The sequence below is a fragment of the Dipodomys merriami genome, unplaced genomic scaffold, assembly GCF_024711535.1.
Source record: "Dipodomys merriami isolate MVZ:Mamm:240054 unplaced genomic scaffold, mDipMer1.0.p SCAF_14, whole genome shotgun sequence".
NCBI classification, from domain to species: Eukaryota; Metazoa; Chordata; class Mammalia; order Rodentia; family Heteromyidae; genus Dipodomys; species Dipodomys merriami.
In genome coordinates, this window is record NW_027202715.1 from 19276101 (window position 1) to 19301289 (window position 25189).

The following is a 25189-nucleotide window of genomic DNA, read 5'->3' on the forward strand; positions in this document are numbered from 1 at the left end:
GAAACACGTCTGGAGGGCAAATGGGAGGAAGTCATTAGGAAATGCCTGGAAAACCAGGCTACATAATGGCTGCTAGTCATCCAGGTGTAGCCTAAAAATAGAAATAGAGCTCAACACCACACGCTTCCTTTTTACATCATGAATAGTGAGCTGTCTTGAGAGGTCTGGAACAGAGGGCACAAAACCAGGACTTTCAGGACTTCTGTGTGTCCCTGGCACATTTTGTCTGGTCTACAGTGATGCAATTTTAATCTAATGTAAGACAATGAGGGCTTTCCCTCTAAATTTCCGGGTGTCCAGCTGCCTTTGAAAAATCGGAAGGTTCAGAAATACTGCTCCTTTTTTCCCCAAGGCATTAGGCAGCTGAGCTGAGGAGGGGCTGTACCCCATAAGAAGGGTCACATTGGGCTGGGAAGGTGGCTCAGTGGTAGAGCGCTTGCCTTGCATGCATGAGGCCCTGGGTTCAATTCCCCAGCACCACATAAGCAAAAAGAAAGCCGGAAGTGGCTCTGTGGCTCAAGTGGTAGAGCGCTAGCCTTGAGCTGAAGAGCTGAGGGACAGCGCCCAGGCCCAGAGTTCAGGCCCCATGACTGGACCAAAAAAAAAAAAAAAAAAAAGAAGGGTCACATGTCTGTATGGAACCATGGGTAGTGATAATCATCTTCACGCCCTATTGTCCTCCTCAAGTTCATGTGAATTGCCTTCTATGTACACGCTTGTTTGGTGAAACTGCTTTCTTTTTTAAAATTACCTTTAAATAGTTGTACAGAGGAGTTGCCATTTAACAAGGCAGTTTATATGCAATGTGTCTTGATCAATGTCACTCCTTTCAACATTCTCCACCCCCTCATGAAACGGTTTTCTGAAACTATGGAAGATATTTCTCTGCACCCATGCCTCTACCAAAAGTTGGAGAAGTAAATGTAAATGGCAGCTTGATCTTTCCCCTGGCACTTTGTATCACCTTCTAGTTGCTGGGCACTTTGCATGGTAACCCCCTAACTAAATGCTCCAGTGCTCCCTGGGGTATGGGGCCCATGAAGGTGGATGTTGGGAGATTTGTGGCTGAAGGAAGCAGGAAGTCACATCCCGAGGAAGGAGTACTTAGTCATTCCAGACCCAGCTTATGCCATGGAAAATGCCTGCGAAAGTCATCAGTTTTCTGTAGTCTGTCATGTGAATCAGCTTCTTAAATCCTTCAACACTGGTTGCATTAATGAGGGTGTAACTGGACCTTCTGCTTTGGCTGTGAGGTTGCTGTGATTATATTAGCCAGACCTTCCAGCCCTGCCAAGGTGGGGGAAATTGGCTTCCCATAGTCCCCTGCTCTATATGACTCCCTGGGCTCCAGACTGGCTTTGATTTGGGGACAGAAGATGACTGTCCAAAGGAGCTAAAGGGAGCCCCACTGTTAAGGTACAGATGAGTAGCCTCCAGCCTAAGTAATTCAATGTGAATTCATATGTAAATTTCATATGTGAATTCAAATGACCATCAGTAAAATGATGAGATGGAGTGTTAAAGTCTCTTCTAGCCCTTGAAAATAAAATGGAAAGAGCATCAGGAGGGTGAAGGGTGAAGAGGCCACTGAAGTGTGGGGCAAGGGGAAGTATCCAACTGTACACCTACTTGTGGATAAGCAGATGCCCCAGGAACAGCCAGTGGCTGAGCCTGCTGGGACCACAGAATGGAGGTTGCTTCATCCCTGTGGTTTGTGCTCAAGAGGAGAGAGCTTGGATTCTCTCTGGGAAGTAAGGGGAGGATAGAGAATGTCCCATTGTCCCACTATTCCTGAGCCCTCCATTTGCTCCAATCAGGCCCAAGCAGGTCCTGAGGCTGACCTCAGGCCCTTCTAGCCCTCCATCTGGGTATACTAGAGAAAGAGATCTCATCTTAGCTTCACACTCTCCAGCTCTAAGACCAGGCTTGGCCAGGAGGATACCCTCAAGGAGCGTGAGCCCGTTTGGTCCTACCCGGGTGAGAGAGGAAGTCCACCTGATGTTCTGCACTGCTACAAACATTAGACCAGCAAAACAGCTGCAACCTCCCTGTCCCCTGCCCAGCACCCCTGGCCTGTCAGAGCTCTGGCTGGCTCCTCACAGCCATTTTACTAGACGTGAGGTACTTACCGGTAATCCCAGAGGCCCTCGGTCTCCTTTTTCTCCCTGGACACCCTTCTCTCCTTTTGCTCCATCTAGGCCTGCTTCCCCCTGAATGGAAGGGAGATAGAAGGAGATCTCAGAAAGGGCACGGCTCAGACAACTCAAGTCTGGTGTCCTGGGATGGTGGAGATGGAGTGGGGTGGGAGCGAGGGGCACAGGACAAGATGGGATGGAATTAGCACTGAGGAGCTGAGCCAGGGCTGTCAGGATGGGGACCCCACAAACTCCTGAGTCAACAGTCTGTTTCAGTTCCTTCTGGAACTCTGAACTCTCCAAAGGGAAGAGGGGGTTGAGGTGGGGACAACAGACGGAAAGTTCCAGGTGAGGCTTTTGCACAGGTGGCTGTTTGGGACACTGCAGGATTTACTGGCAACTGCCTTAGCTCCAAGCTCAGACTAGTTAGGAAAAGAAATGTCCCCAAAGTTCTCTGAAGCATGCGAGGGCAGGGAGCAAAGGTCACCATCATACCAGTTGCTCTCAGCCCCTGTGACTCACTACCAATGCTCTAGGAGGGATTGGGAGGGCCCTGGCTCTCAATGGGGGACTCTCTAGAGGGAAAGTCCCATACTATGTCACTGGCTCTCATCTATACTTCAGGGTGGTGATGGGTCTGAGGCCGTGAGGTGGGAAAAGGGTTTCATCATCTGCTGAGACTCTAACCTATTATCTCATGGAGTACATGGAAAGATGGTGGAATCTTGTCTTTAAGGCATACTGCATGTCAGTGCTGGAGGTTAAAGGAATGGTGGGCCCTCATTGTGCCCTGATAGCACCATAATGGCTAGAGCATCACAGAGTGCAATTTAGAGAGAAGGATCAGCTGATGGCCTGGCCCCCCCTTCCCCCAAGCATTACCCCCTTTTTCTGTCCTGGTTAATATGCCCCACCCCTACCCTTGCCAGCTCCTGTCACAATGACCTCTTCTCACCTTTGGTCCAGGAACACCTTGGAGGCCCTGTATTTGGAATCAAAACAAAGTGGATTTAGAACTACATTTCCAGCTCACTTCCCTGTCCATAGGTTGGGTCATGGAAGGGCAAGGGTTTGGGGTGCAGTATGCTGTGGGAGCCTGTCCAACACAAGTGAAGGGAATGCTGAGGAAAGTCTTGCTTGGGACTTCCTCTAGTCTTTCCAGTCAGGGGCCGACAGAAAACTCTGTGGTCCCCATCACTAACTCATAGACTCAGGAAGAGAAGACTGAAGAAAGTGCAGAATTTAAACACATAGACATATGCAGAGAATAATCTGGTACATAGAAAGTTTCAATAAATGTTGGTTACTTTCAGTATTGCTACTTCTACTTCTATCAATGACAACAGGAGACACCCAGGGCCATGGGGAATCGACTGTGAATCATGAAGAGGCAAATCCCAGCATCAGTGGGTTGGGAAGACCTCTAGCTGCAATGCAAGGGGATCTAAGGGGTCATAGTTATATAAAGCCAACCCATGGAACTGGTGTTAATACATTAGTGTGTGTGTGTGTGTGTGTGTGTGTGTGTGTGTGTGTGTGTGTGTGTGTGTGTGTGTGTGTGTGTGTGTGTGTGTGTGTGTGTGTGTGTGTGTGTGTGTGTGTGTGTGTGTGTGTGTGTGTGTACTGAGGCTTGAATTCTACCCCTTGAGCCACACCTTCACTTCTAGCTTTTGGGTGGGTTAATTGGAGCTATGAGCCTCATAAACTTTTCTACAAGGGCCGACTTTTAACTGTGATCTTTAGATCTCAGCCTCACAAAAGTAGCTAGGGTTACAAGTGTGAGCCATCAGCACCCCAGCAAACATATCACTTCTATTTCAATCCAGCTTTCTTGCTGGTGGGATAGCAGAAAGAAGGAAGAGGAGGGACAGATATCTGATGACAAAAGATTGAGTAAATCTCCTTGGCAAAGCCAGCCCTGGACTGCCAGGCCACTCTGTGGTTTCCATCCCAACAACAGGCTGTGTGGTATCACTGGTACAATGTGTTTATGGTGGGTGGGAAGAGGAGCAGGGAGAGTTTGGTGACCTAAGACTGGGGTTGAGCCCAGTGACCATCATGGGGAGGAGACATGAGGGCTCTGGCACAAGAGACTGAAGTGTCAATGAGCTTTCCAAACTTACCGGAGGTCCAGGAGGTCCCTCTGGTCCTGGTGGCCCAGGAACCTAGAGGCCAAAGAGAATTCCTATTACACTCATGCAGTCTCCTCTCCTGACATGGGTCAGCGTCCAGCTGGGACAGCAAGACTACAGGAGAACAGGATTGCCAATGGAGAGCAGCCCAGCACATACCCCTCCCCCACCCAAACAGTTTAGCCCAAGTCAGAAACTCCTTGTAATCTACTGGCCTGCACAATGTTGGAAAACAAAACAAAACAACAACAACAATAAAGACATTAGTAGGAAATAACCTTAGAATATCTGCTCTTTCCAGATATTTCTGGACAAACAATCACAATAAAAACCATTAAGATAATCTAGTAATACTAGATGCATGCCACACTTGTACTCATGATTGCCTAGAGAAGAACAAGAGCTTTTCCATAGGATGTGGGGAGGAAGCATGGGTCTTTGGTTTACCCCAGTCCCTACCACTTCCCACTATCTTTAACTAAGGCCTTCTGCATGTCAGCTTCTGGTAGGCATTTGAGTTTGAGACTTGTGGTTTAGGGGAGCACAAATTGATTATCTGGAATGGAGAGAAGGCTGAGATGTCACTGAAGAACATTTTTCAAGTCCCTCTCCTCCTGCTTGCAGCAGATGAGACAGAGGGAATGCTAACCCTTGAGGACAGACTGGACAGTACAGGCCAAGAGACCAGCTGCTTTCTTCTTTTACAGAGATGGTGCTTTGTAGAGTCTGTCTGTATCAGATGCACAGACATTGTTTTAGTCTATGGTGTCTGCTCCTTTCTGAGCTGGTCACCGCGCCTCAGCTTCAGGATTCCTTGTCTCCCAAGGATGGAGTCCTCAGGAGGTTGGCCTGGCCAGGAGCAGTGGCAGGCAGGCCAGGAAAGCAAACCCCCACAATCCCTAAGACCTGTAAGCCTTTCAGTTCCAAAATGATCTCCTTGTAGAGAACAAAATCTTCAGAAACTCCATCTTCTCATCTTTGAAAAAGAAGTTAGAGCCTGGAGCCAGTAGCTTACACTTGTAATCCTAGCTGCTCAGGAGGCTGAGATCTGAGGATCATGGTTTGAAGCCAGCCCAACCAGGAAGTCTATGAGACCCTTATCTCCAAGTAACACCAAAATAAGCCAGAAGTGGAGATGTGGGCTCAAGTGGTAGAACACTAACCTTGAGCAAAAAAGCTCAGAGGTAGCACCCAGGCCCTAAGTTCAAGCCCTAGGACCAGAAAAAAAGTTAGATTGAGTACTGGTAACTCACACTTGTGATAATCATAGCTACTGAGGAGGCTGAGATCTGAGATCTTGTTCAAAGTTAGCTCAGGCAGACAAATCCTGGAGACTCCTATTTCTGATTAACCAGCAATAAGCTGGAGGCAGAGTGGATTAAGTGGTAGAGTGCCAGCAAAAATGCTAAGGAAAAGTGCTCTAGTATAGGCACTAGTACAGGTACACATGATACGACATGACCACACACACACACACACACACACACACACACACACACACACACACACACACACACACGTTTAGGATAGAATCAGTTCCAGTCACTAAAATCGGATGGGGCTGTTGGCATAAGGAGTGGCAGTAGCAGGGAGGCCTCTGGGGAGGTTGAGGAGGGTTTGTGGCCTCTGGGCTGGTCTTGAATTGGCCAGGCCTTCCTACCAAACACTGTCTTCTTTACACTTTCCATTGAGCCTCCAAATATGCCTGGTGCTATCCATCTCCTACAAAGCTCCCCCTCCCCCCAACTCCCTCTTACTCTGCTACCCTCTCCTCTTCCCTCCACTGCCATGCTTTCCAAAGAGCCCTGCCTCTCTGGAAAGAAAGCCTCCCCTACCACTTTGTGACAAATGCCTGTAAAGTCATCCAGATTGCCCAAGTGGCACATTTTCTGGGATGCTCATCTGGAGCCCTGAGTGGCGGCTATGGGATGGTTGTTTGTTTTCCATGTCCAGACTGAAGCTCTGTGAATATTGCGGGGACATTGTTAAGTGGGAGAGTCTGTACAGATGGGGGACTTAGCACCCAGCACCGGCCATCTTGGGGCTCTGAAAGCTTCCTGTCTTCCCCGGGTCAGCCTTTCATTCCAGGCACAGAGATGCTGGCATCTTGGAAAGACATCTTGTTTTTGATGAGCTCCTTGACTAAGGATGACTTATGACACAACAGGAAGAGTAGCTGTAACCTACCTCTGCTCCTGGATCACCCTTTTCTCCAGCTTCTCCTTTCTCTCCCTGTGGACACAAAACACCAGAACATGAGGGCCAGCACCTGGGGGCCTGGGCATAGGTGTCCCCTTACATCGGTGATAAATCAAACTGGGGCTAGGCTGTTCCATACTGTATGCGTAGGCATAGAAATGTCATCGAGGTTGTGCAGGTAGCCAATCTGAAGGACAGGGGCCCATGGGCAGGCACTATGGCCACCAGCTTCAGGGATCTGAGGTGTTAGCTTTAGGAGGAGAGGCTGATTCTCTGTAGGATTCCTGCTGTGGACAGACCATGGGGGGACCTATCACTTGTTGATGCCATGGGACATGTGGCAAAGGTAGTGGCTGTTTCTTTCACTGAGCTTGTTATAGACCACCATATTTACGTGCTATATGTGTGAAAGACATACAACATAAGCTATGATCATACCACAAATGTCTCTCTCATATATGCACGTGCATGTGTGTGTGTGTGTGCGCGCGCACAGATCCACACAGACTACTCTGTCTTGCTAGCATGAACATGAGAGACCCATTTTCTGGTCTTGGCTTTAAAAATGAAACAAGCTTCTCTATATAAGTGCCTGCCACGAGGGGAGTTATAAAGCTGGTGACCTCAGGTGGCTTTTAGGAACCGGGGCCCTGGTCCTACTGTTGGCAAGAAACAAAATCCTGTCACCATCCAGTCATCCAGGAGGAGGAGGCTTAGATACTGCTATAGGACAGCAAGTTGGCATCTTGATCACAAAATTTGCGAGACCCTGGACTGAGGGTCCAGCCTGCTGACCCACAGGAAGCATGTGATAACAAATAGGAGTTGTTTTAGGCTGCTAAATCTGTGGTGATTGTAGAAAATGCATGTGGTTCCAGAGCGCAGAGCCTCTGAGCAGGGAGGCCACCCCCATGCCCAGGTGCTGCTACCATCTTGGAGCTGTCCCCCAAGGAGCGGCCATGTGGGGAGAAGGTACTCTCCCCACATGCCTGAGCTGGCTGAGAGTGCTGGGTCACACACGGGCCTGGTTGACCTCTGAGGCTCTACATCTGGGGATAGAGGGTGGGATTCCAAACTCAGAATCCAGCACTGTTGAGCTAGGTGGCACTGAAGACAGGGGCCACTGTATTTGATCTGAGATGATAAGAACTCGGTGTGCACCCTAACATAGTTGCTGCTATCCCGAGGACCACAGGTCAGGTGGTGGGCAGGTTAGTGTAGCACCACCCTAGGTTGGTAGCCCAGTGAAGGACCTAACCTCCATGTCCTCAGCTTCCTGCTGACACCCTCAACACCCAGTCCTCTCGCCTTACTGTAAATCCCGGGAGCCCAATTGGGCCAGGCAATCCTGTAGCTCCGGGCCTCCCCTGGTCACCTGGTTCTCCTTTCTCCCCAGTTGGGCCGTCTAGACCCTACAGATCGACAAAGATCTCTGTTAGTGAAGCTCAGGTGCATCATGCGGAGCATCTGCGATTATCTATATGGCCCACAGGCGTGGTTCCCTTCCTCTAAAGCTGAGTGTAGAGGATGGTGCCCACTTCACAGATGGAAACCACTGAGGCCGAGAAGGCTTCCAGGTCAAGTCAGTGGCCCAGCTGGACCAGGCCAACACCCCTCTTCTGTGCATGCAGCTCCTCCAGGAGTTGGGGTTCTAAAGAGGTAGTTTTCACCTCTGACTATCCTTTTCCAGCAATCTATGGGGGTGCCCAGGGAAGGCGTCCTGAGCTCCACTTCAGGGATGAGGAAAGTGAGGTCTGCAGGGCTCAGTGGCTCTCTCAAGGGAAGAGACAGGGGAGGAGAGGAGAGGACTCAGAACCCTGGAGGTGCGGGCGTAACCAAGTGAGTCCCCTCTAGACTCTCCAGCTCCAGGGAGCGGCTAGCAGCATGCAGAGATGTGACATGCGGAGGGGTGGGTGGCCCGGCCACTCACCGGTGAGCCTGCGTGTCCCATCTCCCCTTTCTCTCCCTTTTCTCCGGGGTTCCCTGGGTGTCCAGTTTCTCCCTTCAGTCCTGGAGGCCCATCCTTTCCTGGGGGTCCTTGGGGACCCGCAGGACCCAGATCCCCTGGCTTGCCTCGAGGTCCCTTTAGAAAACATCAACAGTTCTTCTTAGTCACATTGATAGGGGTGGGGGAGCGGAGAGGGTGAGAGGTCAGAAGAGATGGGGAGGCTGTGGAGGGGAGGTATCTGGAGGACTTCGCTTGATTGCTCAGTGAAGAGAGCTCCCTGGGCTGGCTCTGCCCCTCTTCTTGGGACCAGCAGCAAGAAACCTCTTCCACTCCCCTTCTCCTTTCTCAATGCTCCATAGCCTTCCTGCTGGGCCCTCAGAAGACCTTTTTCAGAGGCTGCCTGGAGAGATGTCATCTTACCTTTTCCCCATCGTGTCCCGGAGGGCCAGGTAGTCCAATCTCCCCCTGTAGCCAGAACAACTAGAGGTGATCCTCAGAGCAGATGACAGTCATTTTTTAAAACAATTACATGTCACAGTGCTTCCTTGGGGCCAGGTGGCTCTCTGTAAGCTTTTCTACCTCGCTTGGGCATTTCATTCTCAGAATTCTATTCTCACTGCAGTCCTGGGACACACATTCTTGACTTTCTTTTGTTTTGGGGGGGATCAGATGGTGGTTACTAGTGTTTGAACTCAGAGTATTATACTAAGCAGATAGACACTCAACTAGTTGAACAAGGACCCCCAGTCCTTTTTGCTGTGTATATATATATATATATATATATATATATATATATATATATATATATATATATATATATATAGTGGGGTCTTGCATTTATGCCTGGGTCAACTTGGAGAGTAATCATCTTATTTATGCTTCCTCCATGGATGAGCCCAGGGCTGAGGAGAAAGGGTGGCAGGTGTGGGTAACAGGGTCCATGGGGCTTGGAAATACGCATATAGGAGAGACCCTGGGGAGATAACAGGGTCATGGATGAGAGGTGGCCCTGAGGTTACATACTCAGGGACATAGCATCCTAGCAGGGTTTTACCTTCTGGCCTGGACTCCCTGGAGCTCCGGGTGGGCCTATTTGTCCTGGAAGGCCAGGAGGCCCCTAGGAAAGAAAGGAAAGGCATCTGGAACAGCTTTCCCAGCAGGAAGGATGGCCTGTCTTGTAGAGATCAGACATTCTCAAACATTTCCTCAGTAACACACACATTTTTGTTCTTCCAAAAAAATTAACACAGGTAACCTCAACATACAAACATATAAGTTATTGACTGTATATGGGTTGGAATGGGGTGGGCTAAGAGCTATCTTCCCTCCCTCAGACTGCGGGGAGGTAAGCCTGACCTCCTCAGACAATGCCTTCTATCTCCAGGAGACAACCTGAATGCTCACCAACAAATGGAGGTATGGAATGTTCCTACCATGGCATACTACTCAGCGGGGATAAAGAACCAAGCAGCAATATGGACAAATCTCAGCACATCATACTGAGCAAAGAAGCTAGACAGTCAGCTACATACTGCATGAGTCCATTGCATGACACTAGAAAAGACACATCTGATCTACATATGTGACAGAAAGCAGATCTGAAAAGGGCCAGGTGTGGGATTGATGTTGAGCAGTTGCTGTTGTGTTAGGTGCATTGGACAAGTAATTGTGAAAAATCAACAAACTCTGTACTTAAATGGATAACTAAGATTGTAGTTATTTTTCTTTTTTGTGTGTGTGGATGGGGGAGGGTACTGCAGCTTGAACTCAGGGCTTTGTGCTTGCTTGGCTTGCTCTACCACTTGAACCACACCTCCAAGCCCTGCTTTTTTGTTGGTTATTTTAGGTCAGAGTCTCACAGACTTTTTTTTTGGCCTGAGCTGGCCTTGAGTCTTGATCCCTCAGATCTTAGCTTTCTTGAGAAGGCTATAGGCATGAGCCATTGGCACCTAGCTAAAACTGATTGGAAAAGAAGAAAACAGTTTCCATTTCCCCCATATCATTTCATATAATAGTCTAGGGTAATTATGTGATTCCAGAGCAATGTCTGGGGTATACATGGTGTGCCAGTCCTCTGCATAGCTACAAAAAGTATTAAGTGAATAAAGATGTCTACAGTCTGAGGAGTATGGGAATACCTCTCTTCTCCTTTATGGAAGCTGGACTTGGTGGTGGTTGATTTAAATACAAATATTTCCTAAGAGCTTGTGGCCAGAGGCAGATGTGCAAAACACAGCATGGAACCTTTGGGGTTTCCAAGTGTAGAATATCAGATTGGTTTTTAGAGAAGGGGCCAGAGAAAAGGAGAAAGAACCCCTTCCTCCCACCCCCACAGCTATAAAGAGTCTAGAGTTACAACGTGCTCAGCTGGATAGACAGGCATTATCAGGGCCCAGCTATGACCCACATTATGGTAGCTCTATTGGTGCTCTGTGTGGCGACTCTATTATGGCCACTCCAGTCATGCCCTGTCAAGCTCAGCTCACCCTCTGCTCAGAATGGCCCGGAAGCCTAGCATGTGCTTTGTGGAGGTGAGAGTTCCCATTTTCACGCTCAGACTGTGCTCTCTGTGCTCAGCCCTGTACCCTGGCACCTTCCCCCCCCCATACCCCAACAACAGGGAATGAAAGAAGGAGACTCACCATCAAGGCCAGTGTTCGGATCTCCTGTAAAACAGCACCATGTAATTAGATAAAGACTGCATCTGGGGCTACCAGGAAGGTCTCCATTGCCCCATCATGGCCCCTCAAAGAAGAGGTAGGCTTCCTGGCTCCCAGCCCCTTGCCATACCCTCCCCCCTCAACTCCCAGATGCTGTATGTGAGCATCTCCAAAAGCCAGTGTTGCTATGGCTGCCCACAGTGGACACAGACAGGGCCTGTGATGGTTGATCCAGTTAACTTGACTGGATTGCAGAGTGTTTAAGAAATAAGTAATGCACACCTCTCTGTCATTGATTGGTTTTTAGAGGAGCCAGACAAAAGTAGAAGGAACCTCTCTGGGGATCATGGGGCCCCAAAGCAGGGGATGGGGTGCCAGGGTACTTCCAATAGGGCTCTTAGTTACCCATAACCAGCCGGGGAAGAGAGGTAGGCCTCCTGATACTAAATAATGGAAGTCACTTGCCTGGAGGCTGTACAAGAGAGACCAAAGGAGAGAAAACCAGGGAGCAACTTTTTTTTTTTTTCTGGAGGTTCAGCGGAATGGCCTGGCCACAAGGCCGTGAGTTGCCAGTGTTGAAGGTCAGGGCTGAGGCCCAGTAGATCTCCAGCCTATGGGCTAGAGCCCACTCACCTGAAGAGCCTCATTGATATTTCCGTTGTAGTCCACCATCTCTCCTTTTCCAGGTTCTCCCTTGGAGCCCTAGAAGGCAGAAGAGATCTCAATGAGTACAACAAGCCTGTGGGCCTGCAGCCCACACTGGCTGCTCCTGCCTGTAATGCAGTCCAAGAAGCTGCACCTGTCAGGACTCTGGACACTCTCAAAGGATGCTCAGGGTTCCAGAACAAGTGAGCAGTCCTCATCTGAGCAGCTGGGACTAGACAGGCTTGGACAAGGCTAAGCACAATCACCAGAAGGCTGGACATGGAAGTTTCTTTCCTGTTGTTCCTCTCCCTCCCCTTCAAGACCTCAGCTGCTTCATGCTATGACTCCAGGTGAGAAACATACCTTGGGGCCAGCTGGTCCCTGCTCTCCAGCTGCTCCTGGATGCCCCTGTTGCAGGACAAAATGAATGAAATGCACTGATAAAGCTAGGTGTACAAGAACTCGATGTCCCCAGATAGGCCACGTGTTAGGGACCATGGAAGGGCCATTTTAGCTAAGGTTTACAGGACACAGATCTCCTTGTCCATCACAGTGCAGATCCCCACCCTTCAGTGGGTCAAAACTCCTGCCACACTTCTCTCTGAGCCCTCTTGGTCCTAACCACTGTGTCCTTAGTGATAGTCCTTCTTCCCTGTTAGTTGTTAGTGACTCCCCTTTGTCCCTCTGGCCACCTCTCCCTAGTCCTCTCCATCACACACTTCCTTAGGCACAGAAACCCAACCCTTGCTTCTTCTGCTATTTCTGCACAGGTAGCAAGGACTCAATCCTCTTTCGCTCATTGTCTGGTGCTCAGAAATTGCCACAGAGGGATCATGTGATATTTTGGGGGGCTATGGTTCCTGGTAAAGGCTTGAGCCTCCAGATAAAACATGGGGGGCCAGCTACATTAGGAAACACACTGACAACCCAAAGTAGGCTAAGACTTGGGGTGAGGGGAGGGTGGTATCTATTGGATTGAGAGATGATGTCAGTGATGTCAACTGTGAAAAACAAACCACACATCTAGTTTTGTTCTGTGGGGGGTGGGAGGGGGGGCACTGTTAGCATTGAAGACAAAAGAAAAATCAAGAAAGTAAAGATGCCAGGCACCAATGGCTCACATCTGTAATCCTAGCTACTTAGGAAGCTGAGATCTGAAGATCGAGGTTTGAAGCCAGTTGGTTGGAAAGTCCATGAGACTCATCTCCAATTAAACACACACCAATGGCAGCAGCAGCAGCAGCAACAACAACAACAACAACAAAACCCAAGCTAGAAACAGAGCTGTGGCTCAAGTGGTAATGCACTAGCCTTGAGTGAAAATGCTAAGGGACAGTACCCAGGCCCTGAGTTGAAGCCCCTGGACAGCACACACACACACACACACACACACACACACACACACACACACACACGAAGTTAAAAAAAAGAGAGAGAAAAAGAACCCTTTGGTGTAACAGCTCTGACTGTGTAGTCAGCCAGCTCCAGCCATTGCCACCTCCAGGGAGCTGCCACCCCCTTGTCCTCCCTCTGCTCCCCTCTGATTTCCCACCATCTCATTACAGCCAGAATGCACCTATGGGGGACATGCAGCCCTTCGTAAGGAGTAGCAGGAGGAAAGGGAGAGCCCTGTCTGCACAGATGGCTTGGGAAGCTACCAGAAGTCAGGGTTTGGCATTACTATCCAGCCTAAGTAGCCCATCCCTGGGCTGGCTTTTGTACAGTGACCTTGTCTCAGTGGACAGCTCTCTGAGGTCCAAGCCCACCAGGAAACCCTAAACCGAGTCAGGCTACTCGGTTTTGTGCCCTGGGGAACAGGCCTGAGGCCCTATCTAGTCTAAGCTGGGGTTTGAATCCCCACATGACTGCCATCCCGCGGCTCTGGGCTTTTATACCTTGTCTCCTTGTCGTCCTGGGGGCCCGGCGTGGCCATCCTCACCGGCTTCTCCCTGGGAAGAAGAGAGATGAGTTGAGAGCAGTTACGAGGAAGATGGCCTTGCTGCGCATGTTCTGTGTGGGGACTGTGGATCTCTCTCTCCCGGCTGGTTTCCGCCAGGGCTCCCACCCAGCAGACTCTGTGGGCCTGACCTGGGTCTCTCCTCCTTCTGGAAATCCGTCTCCCACATCCAGTCCTTCCTCTTTGGAGTCCTGGGTGATGACTACTGTCCACCTGCCCTGCAGGCCCAGTGTGTGGTACCTGGAATGGACTGGGTTGCCACCAGACTTCTTTTGGAAGGAGGTGCTAGCACACTTCAGACAATACCTTATTGGATCTTGCTTGGGTGACAGAGGGGTGTGCAAAGGCCTTGGGAATCTGGGGGAGGGGGCTCCAGGAGCCTCAACATGGGAGGGGTAGGGACAGATAGGTGGGAGAAGGATGCTCTAAACATTGCTTATTAGGCATTTTTGCCACTTCCTTTTTACCTGCCCCCCGGCTGCTGCGAAGCCTGCACTGTATCCCTGTGGATTGTGGGTCTGAGGGCAGTTCTTCTGCAGCCCTACTGCCCAGGCTGAGCCTGGTCCAGCAGGCTCTTGGTGAATGAGAGCATTGCCTCAGATTGTGGAGAATAACTCACATGTGGAGCTAAGAGAGAGATGCTTTATGTCCGTGCATTGCAGACACAGAGTGAGCAACACAGGAGCATCAGCTTGGGAAGTCCACATCTCACCACTGCAGTTTCCAGCAAAAGGAGAAGGCAGCAGCCCACCCGCAACTACATTATCACTGCCACCCCCAGGTGCATCTGCATCAGATGGCTCAGCTGATCACTGACCTGCAGCCTAGCCAAAGCCACGGTGAGGGGCCTCCTGGTTGTGCTAAGGCCCTACCTCCTTCAGTCCTTGATACCAATCCATTTTAGCCCTCCAAATCAGTGGGACAGTCCATTTGCCTGGGGAGGTGTGGCTCCTGTTAGCAGGAGCCTGGATCATGTGATCTTTCTAGAACCCACTGGGAAAAAAAACCCACATGTGTGGAGCAGAGGGCTATCAAAAGCCAGCTGTCCAGCAATGAGATTCTCTGAAGGCGAGCCATAGTTAAAGGTCATGGACAAACATTTCCCTTGCTTCTACTGATCCCTGAAAGCCATACCTTTGGCCCTGGGGGCCCAGGGAGTCCTGGGGGGCCGGGCTCCCCTCTGCTTCCTCCAATGGAGTTACCAGCATCACCTTTCTCTCCCTGAGGGTAGAAGGCAGAGTTACACATAGGATCTTTTCTTCTGTCTGAAATGATGACTCAAACTCAGTACCTGACACTTTCCCTCACTGGCTGGTGCCCTACCAACCGAGCCAAGTCTCCAACCCCAGGAGGATCTGGTTGATCCCTGGCTTGCTGCCTGTGCCTTTCACAGCCCAGAGGCCTAGGGAGGGAAGCTGCCTCCCTTCCCTGCCCGTGGTCTTCCGGGCTCCAGACCAGAGACTTCACACCCTGCCCTAGCCTGGTCTGGCTGTAGGACTGCGGAGAACATGGTGCTGGTGACTTAGCGGGGAGAGGTATGGAGCTGAAGCAGGGGCCTTGAGCAGTGTCTGTCAGCGGGATGGCAAAGTTTGCAATGTGACATGCATGTTGGTGGCTGAGTGATGTTGAACAATGCTAAGCGATGATGTGAAGCCTTGCTTGCTCCTTCACTACAGCCTGCGGGGCCCCAGGACCATCCACAGAGGGTCTGTTTTAGGCAGCTTCCCAGATTTAGTAGACCTCAAGTCTTTTTAAAGTGATTCCACTTAAAAAAAAAACACTTAAAATGAAATATCTATCAAAGGCTGTGGATTTGGGGCAGGTTTTCAGAATGTGTATCAAGAAATCCAGCCAGACCATGGCTACTCTGTTCTTTGAACTGGGGTATTTTTTGGACCAATCAGGGCCTATCTTCTAACATCCTCCCCTTAGTCTGATTCGGCTCCAGGCTCCCTCCCCCAGATAAGAGAAGGACACCTACATCAGCACCCAAGGGAGGCTGAGCGAGAGGCCTCCATTCAGATTTATCCACTCTTACCTTCTGTCCCAGGAGCCCAGAGAGCCCAGGGGGGCCAGAAGCGCCCTTCTCACCCTGCAGGAAGAAGTGGAAAGGGCAGGGTTAGGGTCTGCTTCTCCAGGATGCCAGTCAATGCACCAGCCCCACCAGCTCAGTGCCTGGATTTCCTTGTCCCCTGCCTAGCTGATCCTCCGGAACCTCTGCTCTGCCTTGGGCCACTTCACATTGGTGACAGCCACATCACTGTTCTCCTGTCCACCACAGGATGTGGCCACAGACCACAGCAAATGCCAACAGCCTCAGGCCCTAGGGTCCTAGAAGATAAGTGAGCAGCTCTGTCAGCCAGAACTTGGTGGTGGGGGGAGTGGAGTAATTTCCCCTTGTTTCCCTCTACTCTTTTCCACATCCTCATTGTCTGACTCTCAGAAGCCCTCCTCCTCCCCCACCCTGTCTTTTCTACCCACCTCTTCCTGCCCTCTAGGAAGTGAAAAAACAGCTAACCAGAACCACCTCTTCTTTGAGGAGTAACTTGAGAAGTCTGTATCCAATTATAAGTTGGATCGTATCCCCTTACACCAAATTGGAATGTTGAAGTCCTAACTTCCGGCATGCCAGACAGTGGCCTTATTTGGAAATAGGGTCATTGCAGGTATGAGGTCAGACTAGACTAGACTGTGGTAGGCCCCTAATCCAACGTGTTGGAATCATACTAAGTTGGAGACATTTAGACACAGGTATACACACACACACATACACACACACACACACACACACACACACACAGAGAACACAGAACTTCATGTGAGACCAACAGCTGAGCTAGGATGAGGCTTCTACAAGCCAAGGAGCCTGGAAGATTACAAACCCACCGGAAGCTAGAGGAGGAGCATGGGGCAGTCCATCAGAGGCCCTGGAAAGACCCTGCGTGACATACACCATGGTTTTAGATTCCTGGCCTATGGGACTGAGAGAAGACATTTCTGCTATTTGATGTCCTCCTCCCCACCCCTCGCGCCCCCAATCTGTGGTCCTTGGGTACATTTCTTCACCAGCTATGTCTACTATTGAGGAACTCTTCAACTTCCCCCATGGCATGAACCGTGGGGGTCCCTTAGAGAGATACTCTCTGCACAGATGAAGTCAGTCAGCTCCCAGGAGGTACATGGCTGTGACAGCTCCTCATGGAGTCCTGGAGTCCGTGGCAGAGCTGATGTCTCCCCACGTTCCACCGTGTGTGTGTGTGTGTGTGTGTGTGTGTGTGTGTGTGTGTGATCCAAAATCTTCCTTTGCCTTCACAGAGGGGCTGCGTGAGCCAACAGTCATCCAGGGCCTCTAGTAGGGTCTCTCTTCACACACTTCTGGGGCTCAAGTCTGAGTTGTGTGCCCGCACAGTGGGGGTGTGCTGAGGGTCTCTTCCTTGGCTTTTAGGTGGCTGCTCTGTCACTGTGTCTTCACGTGGCAGAGAGATCTCTCTTCCTTTGCTCATATGGCCATCCGTCCTATTGGAGTGGGGCTCCATTCTTGTGACCTCACTTGAACCCCTAAAAGCTCCATCTTCTGCTACCATTATCTTGGGGGTTAGAGTTTCAACATATGAATGGAATGGAGACACAATTCAGTCTACAGCGGTGTCAGCTGCCAAGGTCAGAGGAGTGTCTTAAATGTACCCAGCATGGCCTCAAGTGGGCAGGAGATGCACCTGCCTCCGTGGCACCGAGGAATGCAGCTGTCACACGGGCTCTGGAGGACACTTGAGCCATCATCTGGTCATTGTAGCAGCCAGCCTTGGGTACAGACTGTACCCAAAGGTACAAAGGCCTGTAGGCAGCCATTGGGATGGAGAAGGGCAAGCCAGGGCCCTGGGAGAAAAGGGACGCCTGAGGGGAGTCCCACTGTCGGCCTGTGCAGGCTGCTTCTGGGGTGTGCCTTAACTTGGACATCCTGAAACAGGTGGAGGAGGCAGCTGGACCTGCCTCCAAGGATCCTCATGAGCAAGGATGAGGGGGTGCGTTCCCTATACACGGGGCTATTGCTGGCAGCAAATAGCTCCCCATCTTCCAAGAAGCAATTCAAAGACTGTTTCCTTGGAGCAATCTTTGCAGGCTCTGGGGGCTGCCTACATTCCCATCTTCCAGGACTCTTGTATCAGAGCATACGATAGGCCACAGAACAACCATAAGGTGGGACTGGGGACCAGTGAGGCCAGGCAGAGTTCAGACACTCACATTCACACTCTGTTACCTCTTTCTCAGCAAACTGGGGGCCCTATTCCATGCTGCCTTTGCGGTTTATAGGAAATCATTAATAAGATTGTGGTAGTGGGGAGATCAGGGCCGGCAGAGACCAGAGTTCCCAGAACACTGTCCCTTTAAGCTCCTCCTTCTAAACAAAGGGTGCTCTGGTCAAAAATATTTTGCAAAGATCGCATAAGATATTGCCTTTTTAGGAGATCTTAAATGCATACTGAGACTATTAAATGCTCTGTGAAGGCCTGCAGCAGAGACACATGTATATTTTGAAACCAATATTTCTCAGCCCGACCTGCCCATGGAATTTTGCTTTTCATGTCACAACAGTTACTGTGCCAGACATGAAAGAACTCTGTCAGTGTCGTGCAGGGGACAGTAAGTCATTGGATGTAGGTGGCCAGGATCAGGCCAGCAGAAATGTGTTCCTGACAAGCAGGGCCTTTCTTTGCTTAGCCCCAGCCAGCCTCTGAGGGGCCAAGCATGGAACAGCAGCCCCTGCCCTCCCTCTGCAGCCCAGGAATTCCCTCTACAGTAGTACCTTGGCTCCTGGAGTTCCTGGCTCACCCTGTGGGAGAAAGAAAGGAGACTCAGATGAGGAGAGAGACGGATCCACGAGCCGGGCCCTCTGTGATGTGGCTGTGGTTGATCCACGCTTCCTCTGCTCAGCAGAAATCACAGGGCAAAGGAGGCTTCCCCTCAGAAGCACCCGTTTCCCTTGGTGGGGGTGCGGGAACCAGTCGAGCACCCCCTGGATGAAGAAGGGGGAAGCAGGTGCCCCTTGGAAGCAGACCCACCACAAAGATCAGCACTGAGCACTTGTTTTGCCAGGAGTCCCCAGTCTGCTTGGTTAGGGTGGAGGTTTAGTGGAAAGATGGCTGCCCTCCTCCCTGGAGCTTTGGACCAGTGGCTGCCAGCTCCTGGAGGAAGCTAGGAAAGCACAGGCTTTCCTTGGTAGCAAGCTAGTTGGGCTTTTTCTGAGGCAGGTAAACCTTTGTTGCTTATTTCCAAGACTTCAAGCATCTGTCTCAGGTTGCACATCAGGCACGCGTGTTGCCTTTGGAACAACGTTTCCTCCTCCTCTGCTTTTCCTTGGCCCAGCAGCCACCCACCCCACAGAGCCTCTGTTGCTCCACCCCTCCCTGCCAGCTTGGGGTCTTCTCCGTTCTTAGTCGGCCCCTACTGTGTGACATCACACCATCCACGAACCTTCATCCCAGCCACGGCGATCCCAGGCGCCCCCTGGTGGACAAAGAAAGAGGCATGAAGGCATTTGGCAGGCTAGGGTAGCATGGGGTGGGGAGTGGAGGGGAGGGGTGGGCATGTGTGAAGGCTGGTCCTGTTGGCTGGGAGGCAGCAGAAGTTGGAGGGAAGAGTGGAGGCCCTGAGAATGGCAATGCAAGAGTGCATCTGAGGACCAGGTGCGAGTCTCCCAGCTGCTAGATATCCAGGCTCCACTTGGAGACACAGAAGGGCTCGCAGGCCCATAGATGGGTTAAGAAAGGACAACCCTGGGACGGAGGGAGCTTCACTGGGACACAAGATCAGGAGGAAGAGACTGGGGCGTAGAATTCGGAGTCCTAAGGAGGGGGCTCCTCCCCAGGAGACAACGGGAAGGGGCTGGTTTGATCAAGTACAGTGACCTTGAGTGAGTAACTGGGGTTACCTCTCCTGTTGTTCTAGATCTCTGCCATTATGGGTTGAGTGTTTGGGGGAGAGAACCCCATTTTTCTATCAGCCCCAAACCACCTACTTTGAGGTGACTATGCCTAAAGTATCACTTAGTAAATCCCAGCTGGAGGTGACTTTGAAGGGTCTCTACTCCCTATTTGGGTCTCAGACTATAGCCAGAGCTGTTACCTGAGGCTTTTAATGACCCAGAAGCCCCAAGATGAGGCCTGTCCACATTGGAGGCTCCTGAGGAAACATGGCTCAAGGGCCACACATGAGAGTCCTGCTCTGACTTGGCCTGGAAAGACAGGCTAGTATGGGAGTGGGGTTGGGGTAAGGGAAGAAGAGTGGGAGAGGGATGGTCCTGGGGAGCATTAGGGGGGGAGGTTGTGTGGGATGTGGAAGGGGAAGGTACCTTGGCTCCATGTTTGCCTGGCATCCCTGGCATGCCCCGCTCCCCCTGGAGGAGAAAAACAAATGATGAGACTCGGGTCTGTGGCTTGTACAGATGTCAAGCGAGAGCTCCTGGTCTGGAAGTTTGGGTGGGTGTTCTGTGTGCTGTGAGCTCTGACCACCCTGTCAAGGCGTCAGCCATGTGGGTCACTCCATTTATTTATGTCACATGAATCTGCAGAAAGACCCAAGTCACAGATCCAGAGATGGAGAGAAAGAGAGAGGGGTGGGGCAGACAGACAGACAGAGAGACAGAGACCCAACCAATGGAAACTGATCTAGCCAGGGAGGTAATTTTCTTAAGATCTACCACCACTTGGTGGCTAGTCTGGGTCTGGAGCTTGGTTCTATGAAGCAGGACACCATAGGAACAGTCATGGGGCTGCTTTCCCCTCCATCCCTGATCAGGACATTGCGGCCTTGCTTTACTCTATTAGTTTTATTAGCTGGACCAGACTTGTGTCTGGGCTAGCCAGGACTCCCCTCTCTTCATCTGAGACTGCTTTTCCTCCCAACCCCCACTGGGTCTAACTTCTGAGGACCTATGACCAGGTCCCTGGCTGCCCATTTCACTACATCCCTTCCCTGTCTGCCTGTCCTGAGTCATCAGCAAGCTATGGCTCTCTAGGGTGTCATGCGTTTTACTCTGGCTTCTCATCACTGTCCTTCTTTACCTTGAAGGTAAGACCCTTGGTCTTCCACTAACAATGCCAGATCTACAAGAGGGAGGTGAGACCAGGAGGAAGGACATACACGGAGATGGAGAAGACAGTAGCGGGGGCCAGGAGCAGATGAGTCAAGACTGTAACAAGCCAGATGAAGGGAGGGTGGAGAGCGGCTGCTCTCCACACTGAACCCTGCATGGTGCGAGTCTGAAGCTGCAGTGGGGCTCTGCCCAGTGGCAGGTGGCAGCTGCCAGCCTTCGGCAGCTTCCTCCATCTGAAGACTGTTTCTACAGATGTGAAGTACACAGACCTGACAGACTCTGTTCTTGATGAGGTGAGGCCTGCCGGCCAGGCTGCATCTCCATCAGCTTAAAGGCACAGGAGGCCTCAGCTTTTCAACTGTCCAATCTTCCCTACCCTGCCATCTTACAGAAGGTCTGGCTAAAGTCATACAATTTCTATCTTCTTCCTCCATGCTGGGTCTTCCCCAACACATGGGCAGAATTATGAGGCTCCTATTTCTACAGTACTTACTGCAGAAAAAGGGACTGGGATCCTGGACCTGGCAGTCTTCTGCCTGCCTCTTTCCTGTTCTCACCACCTGGATCCAGATGTATCACCCACTTTCATGACTCCATGCTTTCTGCCAGTTCAACTCAGAGCCCTATTTAATATCTAGGCTCTGGTTCAATGTCATCTTTCTATGAGATCTTTTGATGTCCCCATGACCCAATGCTGGGTCCTCAACTGTGGGGACCATTTTGCCCTATAATCTGCACATACAGCTTCACATGTGCCTGCCATAGACACTGAATCACCTTTGTCCTCCTTGAGCTAAGTTTCTGAACTCTGCAGAAGGCCAGAATCTTTAGCTCCAGATGCCCACAGTCTCCTTTCCCTTGGGCCCACCAGTGACCTGCAAATGGGCAATAGAGCTGGAAGTAACCACAATGAACAGGTGCCCAGGTCTGCCCAGGCTCTTAAGTTATCTCTGGTGGCAAGACTGCCTGTTGTCCTGCATCTGGTGCTTCCAGCTTTGCATGCCATGTATCCCTTCTAGCTGGGAGTAGATGCTCTTCCTGTCTCTCAGGCTGCAAACAGTGGCAGAGGATGACTGTCGAGGATGTGCAGAGTAGGTCTTGGGATATAATTATGATATTTGCCAAAATCCAGGTAACTCCTTTCTCTTGGCTGCTCCAAATCAGATATATCAGATATCCTGATTTTCCATCCACCTCCATCAGACTGACTGTGCAGGCTGAAATAGAGAGGAGCCCCTCTCCACTGGGGCCTACACTCTGTGAAGGGTTCTTGTGTAAGGGCAGGCCAGGCTCTGGGCTCCAGATCATGCACTGATCTGCTCTGTGGCCAGCAGAGGGCACAACAGGATCTTCTCATATGAAGTCTCCCAGTGCAGCTGAAGTATCACCAAAGCCTCTTAAAGGAGTGACAAGTAAGGGTCCCCCATTGTCAATGCTTTCCTTTGGAAGATGCGTCTCCTGCAACTATTCCATCTGGCCCCACTAGAATGACTCAGCTGGGAGTTTTCCAGCAAGAGTCCCCTGGTGAAAGGTAGGGAGGAGGTTTGACTGTTTTGGGGACTTTGGTTTGACCTCTTACTCCCTCTCCTTCCCCTGCATCCCTTTCCCTAGATCTCTGGCGGGGAGCTGGGCTAGGGGTCTGTATGATCATTCTTAAGCCACTTTCTCTTTCTGGGGCTGGGTTCCTTGGCGTAGTGAGATTAAATACACCTGATCCTCCATCCTTCATCCAGCTCTGGCCTTGCTCCCCACATGGCCCTCAGACCTAAATCTGGAGAGGTGACACTGGTCTATTGACAGCTCTAGAAAAAGACTCTGTTGGGGTGGGTGTCTAGGAGGGGGTCTCAGCAGGACTCTACCTTCCCATCCTAACAACAGAGGAAAGCTTCAGGAAGCTTCAGCAGGGGAGAAGCCCAGCAGCTAACGATGGGAATTGAGTGGTACTCTGATGAAACTACAGAGTGAAGCTCTGTCATTAGGGTCTTTTGGCTAATTGGAGTTGTCTTCAGCTCACCTTGGTTTGAGAGTGTAGAGACACAACTTGCACTCAAGGGAAACAAGGCTCTGGGACAGAGGCAGCCCTCCTTGTTAGGATGCTGACCTCCGCCCTTTCCATCCCCTCTGGGTCAATCCCTTAGTTTTGCACATGACCCTGCCTCCCCTGATACCTATCTCAGGGCCCCTCTCCCTCTCATCCCTGTACAGGGCCGGAAGCAGGGGCGCCTGGCTGATCTCACCCCACAGCTCACTCTATTCTCATTAGTTTCACTGCTCCGGGCTCCAATCTGCAAGCTTGCCCTGTCTGACCTCTAGCCCAGGGAGGCTGGTTTCTCTTAGATACAGAATCTTGCTTCCTGGACTATGGGTGAGGTGAGAGGGTCTGTGGACATGCTCCAGGATGCTGGGCTCTGTGGCTACGACCTGTTTGTAGAAGACAGGGATGGCCCCGGGTGGCCACTGATGGAGGAAGACAGTGGCACCCTTCCTTCTGTTCCTGGAGCCATGCCTTGTGGCATATCTTTGTGATTTGCAGAGTGTTCTTTTCTACTATCCTTCTTAAGTTTTTTGTTTCTAAGACATAGGTTAGGAATCGTGCTTCCTTTTAGACTCACTGGCTTGTTTTCAGAGATCCATCTAGTTCTTACAGTCTGACCAGGTCTCTGGCCCTGATTTCTTTCTACCTTTCACATCCCTAGTTCTCTCAGTGGGGACCTGAGAGGCATCCAGAGGCCTAGGGACCCTGAGCACTCATCTGCTCCATCCTACACTGAGGGATGGGCCCAGGTGGCTAGCCATCCCTGTGGAGGTTGGCCCTCATCTCTAAGATGAGAAACAAGGCCCAGAAGAGGTGGTGAGCTGCTAAGGAGGAGGCTAAGGAGAAGGGGGTTGGAGCACAGGTGAGGAGCCAGGGCTTGCCTTGAAGGCCCTTGAAAATCTATCCCAAGCTGTGACTTAGGAACTGCCATTCAGGAGCCCCCAGGATCCCACACCTGGGCAATCACCGCAGCAATATGGCATCAATAGATCTCTATTCTGCACAGCTTGCAGGTGGGAAGACCATCCTTTACAGAGATGACAGCATGGAGCCCAACTCAGTGCTCTGGCCCCGTGGGAGTGGCCTCTTAATTGGTGATTTACTGTTTGTTGAACAAGCTGGACAGGGAGTTGGCAAGAAGACAGTCTAGAGGGAGATGAGGGCTTCAGGGCAGCTCCCCAGCCAAACAAAGGTCAGGCAGGGCTGGGGAGATGAATGGATCCCCCTAACTGCAGGCTGTCTGGGTGGGGAGGGCCCTGGGCAGGAGGCCATGCACACAGAGTCTTTGTTCTCTGCGGGGAGGCGGAAGGCCAGTCTTGAGGGTGGGGAAAGGAAGGCAGGGCCAGGGCACAGACCTAGATCAGGGCCCTTGCCTGGCTGGAGAAGTTGGGCCGGGGTGGGGATGGGCAAGTACTCATGCCTTTCTGTCAATTAAGAGTTCCCAGGACACCACCCTTCCAGGAAAATGCCCATTCAGTTCCTGCTTCCCTACCAAGCTTCCTGTTCTCAGGGTGAGGACCGGAACCACGGAAATCCCAGGTCCACCGGTAATTAGGGCAGGCAGGAAGTGATTCAGGGAATTACCGGGGTCGGGCTGCCCCATTGAAGGCTGGGGCTTTGGAAGGGCTTGCTGGTTTGTAATCTCAATTGGAGATCGGTTGATTCTGTAGTTAGTTCCAAAAGGAAAAGTCAGCTCTAATTAATCTGAGGCCTTTGGAGGGCCAAAGAAGCAGGGCTCAGAGAGCATGGGGTGGGGGCTAGAGTCCTGTCAGCCCCCTTGAGGCCTCAGATCTGGGGCCTGTGCTTTAATTTAAATGGTCTGCATGTCCCTGCTGGGATTTCCTGGCTTGAACAGCAAACACTGTCTTCCCTACCCCCCACCTTCCTATCTGCCAGGCTCCTCTCTGGACCCAGTCCTGGCTTCCTACTTGGATCCTGGGGTCACTCAGGCCCTCTGGGGGTGTTAGGAATGGTTCAGTTATTGCAGTGGAGGTTGAGACCAACTGCCTGGCAATGTTGGAAGCCAGGGACCAGCCCAGTTCCTTGGGGGAATCATTTCACAAAGCCAGTGGCCACGGGCAAAGCATTCTGCTTTCCCAGTCCTTCCACAAAACCAGCACCGTGTCCCCTCCTGCCTTCTGCCTTAGGCCCTCAGGATTAGGTCTACGGGAGACTCTGGGCAAGTCTGGGCCTGCCCACAAGCTTTTCCTCACAAGGACAACAGCTCAACTCCTACCTGCTTCTTTCTAGGGCAGGAGAGGGGCAGTCTGGCTGCAAACCATGTGACTCCTGGACCCATAAGACACGGGAAGGGAAGTCATTCCTAGCAGGGCTTTGGGGTCTAAAAGACCCACTGTGGACTTCATAACTCTTTGCGCTGAGCAA

The 25189-nt window shown here is 51.2% G+C and overlaps 1 protein-coding gene across 1 annotated transcript in view; it reads right to left on the reverse strand.

Moving 5' to 3' along the window:
• The window catches only part of Col13a1 (collagen type XIII alpha 1 chain), a 77561-nt gene that overhangs the window by 19352 nt on the left and 33020 nt on the right, over positions 1-25189 (reverse strand). Inside the window, exons 15-31 of the mRNA XM_070020934.1 lie at positions 20026-20070; positions 19149-19181; positions 18481-18507; positions 15715-15768; positions 14811-14897; positions 13615-13668; positions 12083-12127; positions 11708-11776; positions 11057-11080; positions 9469-9531; positions 8835-8879; positions 8397-8549; positions 7780-7878; positions 6455-6499; positions 4259-4300; positions 3091-3117; positions 2130-2210 (exon numbers count right to left, since the gene is read on the reverse strand). Coding sequence (XP_069877035.1) covers positions 2130-2210; positions 3091-3117; positions 4259-4300; positions 6455-6499; positions 7780-7878; positions 8397-8549; positions 8835-8879; positions 9469-9531; positions 11057-11080; positions 11708-11776; positions 12083-12127; positions 13615-13668; positions 14811-14897; positions 15715-15768; positions 18481-18507; positions 19149-19181; positions 20026-20070 — 993 coding nt within the window. The remainder of the gene's footprint in view (positions 1-2129; positions 2211-3090; positions 3118-4258; positions 4301-6454; positions 6500-7779; positions 7879-8396; positions 8550-8834; positions 8880-9468; positions 9532-11056; positions 11081-11707; positions 11777-12082; positions 12128-13614; positions 13669-14810; positions 14898-15714; positions 15769-18480; positions 18508-19148; positions 19182-20025; positions 20071-25189) is intronic.